Source organism: Oncorhynchus mykiss, chromosome 26 (assembly GCF_057628025.1).
Source record: "Oncorhynchus mykiss isolate SJ-2025 chromosome 26, ASM5762802v1, whole genome shotgun sequence".
Lineage (NCBI taxonomy): Eukaryota > Metazoa > Chordata > Actinopteri > Salmoniformes > Salmonidae > Oncorhynchus > Oncorhynchus mykiss.
This window is the reverse complement of record NC_143047.1, coordinates 35,810,001-35,817,500: the sequence shown is the minus strand read 5'-3', so window position 1 is coordinate 35,817,500 and position 7,500 is coordinate 35,810,001. Positions and strand designations below refer to the sequence as shown.

General features: G+C 41.3%; 1 protein-coding gene across 1 annotated transcript in view; it reads left to right on the top strand.

Annotated features, from left to right (window-relative positions):
* LOC110512412 (major intrinsically disordered Notch2-binding receptor 1) overlaps positions 1–803 on the top strand; it is a 45,416-nt gene extending 44,613 nt beyond the window's left edge. The window contains exon 4 of the mRNA XM_036981243.2: positions 1–803. This exon is cut by the window's left edge and continues 137 nt beyond it. Within this exon, the coding sequence (XP_036837138.2) occupies positions 1–61 (61 nt within the window). The 3' untranslated portion in view covers positions 62–803.
* Positions 804–7,500: the final 6,697 nt, after the last annotated feature.

The window sequence follows — 7,500 nt, the reverse complement described above, 5'->3', positions numbered from 1 at the left end:
CGCGGCCGCCTGCACTGTGATCCTGGTCATCGTTGTGCCCATATGCACTATGAAGTCATGAAGTGCTCCAAGTCGTGCTCTACGAAGTGCTCAAAGTCGCACACTTTCCCTCTGCCCCTGTTTATTCTGGCTAATTGTAAAAGGACTGAATACGTGTGAGCTATAAGGTATCAGTCCAATTACAGGAGCAGCCCTCTGATTGGCTATGTGGACGTTTGAAGAGTGAGGTACATGTATTGTTTAATGTGAATCTGACCTATGTTCATGGTTTAGTTGTTATGCCACGGGATGGGCATTGGTATTAGGAAATCGTCAGTACACATTCAAAATGACTTTGTTCAGAGGGGAATGTTGCAAGTTTGATCTTTTCTATTGTTGCCTATATTTACTTATTGACATTTGTGTATTTATGATGAAAGACAGACGGTACACAATGTCTACAGTATATCTTTTACATTTCCATTTATATTGTATTGGTGTACGATGTTCCAGAATATTACGAGAACAATGTTTATTTCACTTTTTCTCTTCGTTAAAGGGGCAATCTGCAATCCAAACAAAAGCAACAAAGCGGCTACCCAGCCAATGTTTTTGTGAACTGAAACAGATGATCTGTACAGTATACGGTCGACAGCTGGATTTGTTTCTGTACACACCTTCTGATATTTTTATTTTAGTATAATTGCTGTATAATGTATTTTAATGAGAGTTATTTTTGGATGAATTATCTGGTAGAATGTGATGAGGTGCACCAGATATGATTTATCTTTATCTATTATAATAATAACCAGAGTTTTAATTCATGGGATTTTGTGCAATGCCTTTTCTAAATAGACATATACAGTATATTGAAGTACTGTAGTTGAAATAGACGAATAACAGACAGTACATACAGTAGATTGTAAAAACAATATAAAACACTACAGAGCTAACCTGAATGTATTGAAAGTAGCATTACTCACAGAGAGAGCAAAACACACATATCATTTCTCATCGTCTCTTGAGCAGAATTAAGTTGAATGTTGTTCTCCTTTCCTTGCTTTAGATAGTTGAACTACTAGCCAAAAGCACATAGCTGCAGTAGGGAGCTCTGAAGTAGGGAGTTATTCTTTGCCTTGTGAGAGTCATTAATACAGTAAATACTTGACGTTTCTACTGTTGACTAACTGAGCACCTCTGGGAGAGACACTTGCATTAGTTCAGTCACTGGGAGAGACACTTGTATTAGTTCAGTCAGTGGTATCGACTGCACCAATCTCCCAGGCTGTCAGAAACACTAACACTTGCAGAAGCTTCTTATGAGGTGCTGTGTCACCTTATAAACATTCATAGCACCTTCTATAGAGCATTATGACATGTATTAATTAAGCAATACGACACAATAGGTTATGATGTATCGTAGATGTATGACATCTTAGTAGCCCCATGTCTCGTTGCTTTACTGTACAGCTTGGTAACGGTCCATGACTGCATTCCAATGTGCTTTGAATGTGCTATGAAGGTTTATAAGGCATTGTAACACTTCGTAAGAATCTGATTCAAGTAAAGAAACAGTCCCTCCACTCAAGCCCTGCCTACCCATCTAGTCTCCTAAGAGGCCTTAAAACCACTGAATGCAAACTGCCTGCCGTTAAGGCTGTGTCCCAACAGTTTTGAAGAACGTCCTTGTCTCATCATCAACTGTAGCGGTGGTGATGAAAGGTTGGGGAAGCTCTTTCATAGTTCTGGGACACAACGTGAGATTCACATCTCCACTCATGAACCTGAGCTCAGAGACAGTACGCAAACCAAGATGGCCGATCACACACACGTCACCCAGTTAACAGTAAACCAGGGGATGCTCTACTCCAGTCCTCCTTGGTTTCCCTCTCAAGTTAGTTCATTTAGGCTGTGTTCCAGGCTGACTACATTGCAGACTCCTGGCAGATATCAAAACGCCTGGATAGATGTTTAAGATATCAGCTAACCACATCCTATGATGTAGCAATCTGATGCCTGACTGCAGTTGATGACGTGGCAAGTAACCGTTGGTTGATGCAATGCAACGTCTGCAATGTAGTTGGCTTGGAACACAACCTTTTATGCTAGTGATTTATTTGCCACTTCAGGTGTTCCTGGCACAAATGAGAGAGAACATTGTCATACTGCAAAAATTAACATGAGGAAGTACGCACTTCAGGTTGTAAACATTAGAATTACTCTTGTTTGATATAATCGTTGAAAAGTAGACACTATAACCTGATAATGAAGCACTGGACCACTCAGTTTGATGTCAGGTTTGACCGTTAGGAGAGGACTGGAGTTGAGCCCCCCACCTAATGGGTGAAGGGTGAAGTTACTGCCGGTTGACTTTTATTGTCATGAGTCTTGTTCTGGAGGCAGAATTGAGCGAATCCTCCTTAGATATGTCAGATGCGAAGTCAAAATTGTCTATATTGTAAAAATGTTATTTAATGTTAGGGTTAGGCATTAGGGTTAGCAGTGTGGTTAATGTTAGGGTTAGGCATTAGGGTTAGCAGTGTGGTTAACGTTAGGGTTAGGCATTAGGGTTAGCAGTGTGGTTAATGTTAGGGTTAGGCATTAGGGTTAGCAGTGTGGTTAACGTTAGGGTTAGGTTTAAAATCAGATTTGATAACTTTGTGGCTGCGCCCTCTAGTGACCACTCTGCAGAGCTGCCTCCAGAACAAGATTCAGGATGAAAAACGCTGACCTACGAAGATGCCTCTAGATGCTGATCTTGGGTCACTTTAGCACTTTCCTCACCGATGGATTGGGGAGGGGAAGCTGATCCTAGATCTGTACCTAGGGGAAACTTCTCCCCTGAGCAGTGTAATGATTACCCAGTGGATTTGCCTTCAACACAGGAACTGTGAGCCGCAGCACACTGTAGTAGTCTGTAAATAGTTAGATGCACACATCATGGCAACAGGTGTAAACTGGAATATACCACAATAAAAGGCAACTGTTCTGACTGTTACTGTGTCTGTGTGACTGGACCTCTCTCTCGCAAAGTAGCAACTGTTGTTTTTAGGTGTCCTTTGAAATGAATATTGGCTGTGTGAAGTGGTTGTCATAGTTACTCTTTATTGTTGTGTGATACTTTTTTATCGTTCACTTATTTCGTCTTCAGTTCGAAGAAGAGGTTCAGTGGAGAGATGACAGAATATTACTCAGCATCACAAAGCCTGTGGTTTTCTGAGGGTTTTATTATGTTTTTATCTAGCTGTTCACTATTCATTTATGAGATTCTTTTTAGTGTTCTTCAGTTCATCGTTTGCATAATACTCCGGTTAGACTAATACAGGAGGATTTGTGAAAAGGTCAGGGACCGTACAGTATACATCAATCAAGCATCTCAGAGTAAAAGTGCTGATCTAAGATCAGGTCTTCTTCCTTATTCATTATAATTTAAAAAGCAGAACCGGTCTAGCCCTGAGGCACTTTATGAACATGTCCAGATCACTGGTATAGAAAGAAATTAGATCATTTATACCTTACGTACATACGTATGCAACACAAGAACACAATTAGCTACTCAAAATGACGATCCTGCGTACTTGGGTCGAGTTACAAATTGCGGGGCTGCACACGTTAGGGTATTTTTGCTATGCGACCACGCAGGATCACCATTTTGCTAAGCTAATCGTAGTTCTTGCGTCCGTACCTATGTAGGTTATAAATTAGGCCTTAGAGGAGTTTCTAACTGAGCCAAGTCCACATTGAGTCTGCTATACTGTACATCCCCAGTGAGAACTGTCTGATGTTCCTCATAGAAAACTCTAACTGGGCCAGCCGACAAGGAACCTGGCCCAGGGGGATTGTTGGTACTGGAGTCCAGGATTTGGCCTAGAATACTGGACTACAACTGCACTGATAACACTTGGGGTGACAAATACAATAAAACGCATTATAATCTTGCAGTGTGATTTAATTTGACACTTCTTCAGCAATGTGCTTTATAAAATGGTCAGTAATTATGCATCGCTCTGTTGACTAAACTCTAGTTCAATAATCAACCTTTTATAGCACACATTGATGGAGAAAAGTGTCAAATGAAACCACACTGACAGATTATTATGAGGTTTACAGTATAGTTAGCATAGACCTGAACTACAGTTGAAGTAGGAAGTTTACATACACCTTAGCCAAATACATTTAAACACAGTTTTTCACAATTCCTGACATTTAATCCTAGTAAAAATTCCCTGTCTTAGGTCAGTTAGGATCATCACTTTATTTTAAGAATGTGAAATGTCAGAATAATAGTAGAGAGAATGATTTATTTCAGATTTTATTTCTTTCATCACATTGCCAGTGGGTCAGAGGTTTACATAAGTTGGGTGAATTTTGGACCATTCCTGACAGAGCTGGTGTAACTGATTCAGGTTTGTAGACCTCCTTGCTCGCACACGCTTTTTCAGTTCTGCCCACAAAATTTCTATGGGATTGAGGTCAAGGCTTTGTGATGGCCACTCCAATACCTTGACTTTGTTGTCCTTAAGCCATTTTGCCACAACTTTGGAAGTATGTTTGGGGTCATTGTCCATTTTGCCACAACTTTGGAAGTATGCTTGGGGTCATTGTCCATTTGGAAGACCCATTTGCGACCAAGTTTTCACTTCCTGACTGATGTCTTGAGATCTTGCTTCAATATATCCACATAATTTCCCTCCTCATGATGCCATCTATTTTGTGAAGTGCACCAGTCCCTCCTGCAGCAAAGCACCCCTACAACATGATGCTGCCACCCCCATGTTTCATGGCTGGGATGGTGATCTTTGGCTTGCAAGCCTCTCCCTTTTTCCTCCAAACATAACGATGGTCATTATGGCCAAACAGTTATATTTCAGACCAGAGGACAATTCTCCAAAAAGTACGATCTTTGTCTCCACGTGCAGTTGCAAACCGTAGTCTGGCTTTTTTAATGGCGGTTTTGGAGCAGTGGCTTCTTCCTTGCTGAGCGGCCTTTCAGGTTATGTCGATATAGGACTCGTTTTACTGTGGATATAGATACTTTTGTACCTGTTTCCTCCAGCATCTTCACAAGGTCCTTTGCTGTTGATTTGCACTTTTCACACCAAAGTACGTTCATCTCTAAGAGACAGAACGCGTCTACTTCCTGAGCGGTATGACGACTGCGTGGTCCCATTGTATTTATACTTGTGTACTATTGTTTGTACAGATGAATGTGGTACCTTCAGGCGTTTGGAAATTGCTCCCAAGGATGAACCAGATTTGTGGAGGTCTAAAATTTTTTTTTTGAGGTCTTGGCTGATTTCTTTTGATTTTCCCATGATGTCAGGCAAAGAGGCACTGAGTTTGAAGGTAGGCCTTGAAATACATCCACAGGTACACCTTCAATTAACTCATATTATGGCAATTAGCCTATCGGAAGCTTCTAAAGCCATGATATCCTTTTCTGGAATTTTCCAAGCTGTTTAAAGGCACAGTCAACTTAGTGTATGTAAACTTCTGACCCACTGGAATTGTGATACAGTGAAATATAAGTGAAATAATCTGTCTGTAAACAATTGTTGGAAAAATTACTTGTGTCATGCACCAAGTAGATGTCCTAACCGACTTGCCAAAACTATAGTTGTTAACAAGAAATGTGTGGAGTGGTTGAAAAATGAGTTTTAATGACTCTAAGTGTATGTAAACTTCCAACTTCAACTGTATTTAGCCCTTGCTGTAACAGTGGCTTTTTACATGTAATATAGTACTATTGTCACGTTCTGACCTTTATTTCCTTTGTTGTGTATTTATTTAGTATGGTCAGGGCGTGAGTTGGGTGGGCAGTCTATGTTTGTTTTTCTATGATTTGGGTATTTCTATGTTTCGGCCTAGTATGGTTCTCAATCAGAGGCAGGTGTCATTAGTTGTCTCTGATTGAGAATCATACTTAGGTAGCCTGGGTTGCACTGTTTGTTGGTGGGTGATTGTCTATGTTGATGGCTTGTTTCAGCACAGGTCTCATTTTGTAGCTTCACGGTCGAATTTGGTTTATTGTTTTTGTTACTCTTTTGTATAGTGTTCAGTCTTTCTTGATTAAAGATTTTACCATGGACACTTACCACGCCGCATTTTGGTCTTCCGATCCATCTCGCCTCTCCTCTTCAGATGAAGAGGAGGACGACCGTGACAACTATAGCGGGACTTCATTAAAACATAGACTTGAAGCCAATGCTGTTACTTTAGATGTGGGTTCGGATGCCACTTCTGACGCCATGTTACCTTATGAGCTACAGTGCACTTGGTCAGGGAGGTGACCAAGAACCCGATGGTCACTCTGACAGAGCTCCAGAGTTTCTCTGTAGCGATGGAAGAACCTTCCAGAAGCACTCCACTAATCAGATCTTTACGCTAGAGTGGCTAGAAGGAAGCCACTCATCAGTAAAAGGTACATGACAGCCCACTTGGAGTTTGACAAAAGGTACCTAAAGGACTCTCAGACCATGAGCAACAAGACGCTCTGGTCTGATGAAACCAAGATCAAACTCTTTGGCCTGAATGCCAAGTGTCACGTCTGGAGGAAACCTGGCACAATCCTACAGTGAAGCATGGTTGTGGCAGCATCATGCTGTAGGGATGTTTTTCAGCGGCAGGGACTGGGAGACTAGTCAGGATCGAGGGAAAGATGAATGGGAAAGATGAAGTGCAGAGAGATCCTTGATGAAAACCTGCTACAGAGCGCTCAGTACCTCAGACTGGGGTGAAGGTTCACCTTCCAACAGGACAACGACCCTAAGAGCACAGCCAAGACAATGCAGTAGTGGCTTCGGGACAAGTCACTGAATGTCATTGAGTGGCCCAGCCAGAGCCCAGACTTGAACCCGATCTAACATCTCTGGAGTGACCTGAAAATAGCTGTGCAGCAACGCTCCCCATCCAACCTGACAGAGCTTGAGAGGATCTGCAGAGAAGAATGGGAGAAACTCGTCAAATACAGGTGTGCCAAGTTTGTAGCATCATACCCAAGAAGACTGGAGGCTGTAATCACTGCCAAAGGTGCTTCAACAAAGTACTCAGTAAAGGATCTGAATAATAATGTAAATGTGATATTTGAGTTTTTATGTTGTATAAATGTGCAAACAAAGCCTGTTTTGGCTTTATCATTATGGGGTATTGTGTGTAGACTGATGAGGGGGAAAAACATTTTAGAATAAGGCTGTAACGTAACAAAATGTCAAAAAAGTCAATGGGTCTGAATATTTTCTGAACGCACTGTATCTGGATAAGGCAGAGAGATATCAGTCAAGCTAACTGGGCAGATCAAATGAGATACAGGTTATACATCTAGGGCTTTGAACTTGACTGTTAAAGAATTAACACTTTACAGGACAAATTGAGAATTTCTATTCATTTCTTGAGTTGTGTTGAGATTATTCCCAAACCTGTGTATTACGAAGTACATGCTAAGGCTGGCTGAAAAGTCTCTTCCCCCCCCTAAAAAAGCAACCCATTACAAAACAATGATAAACCTCTCTAATTGTGTTGCAG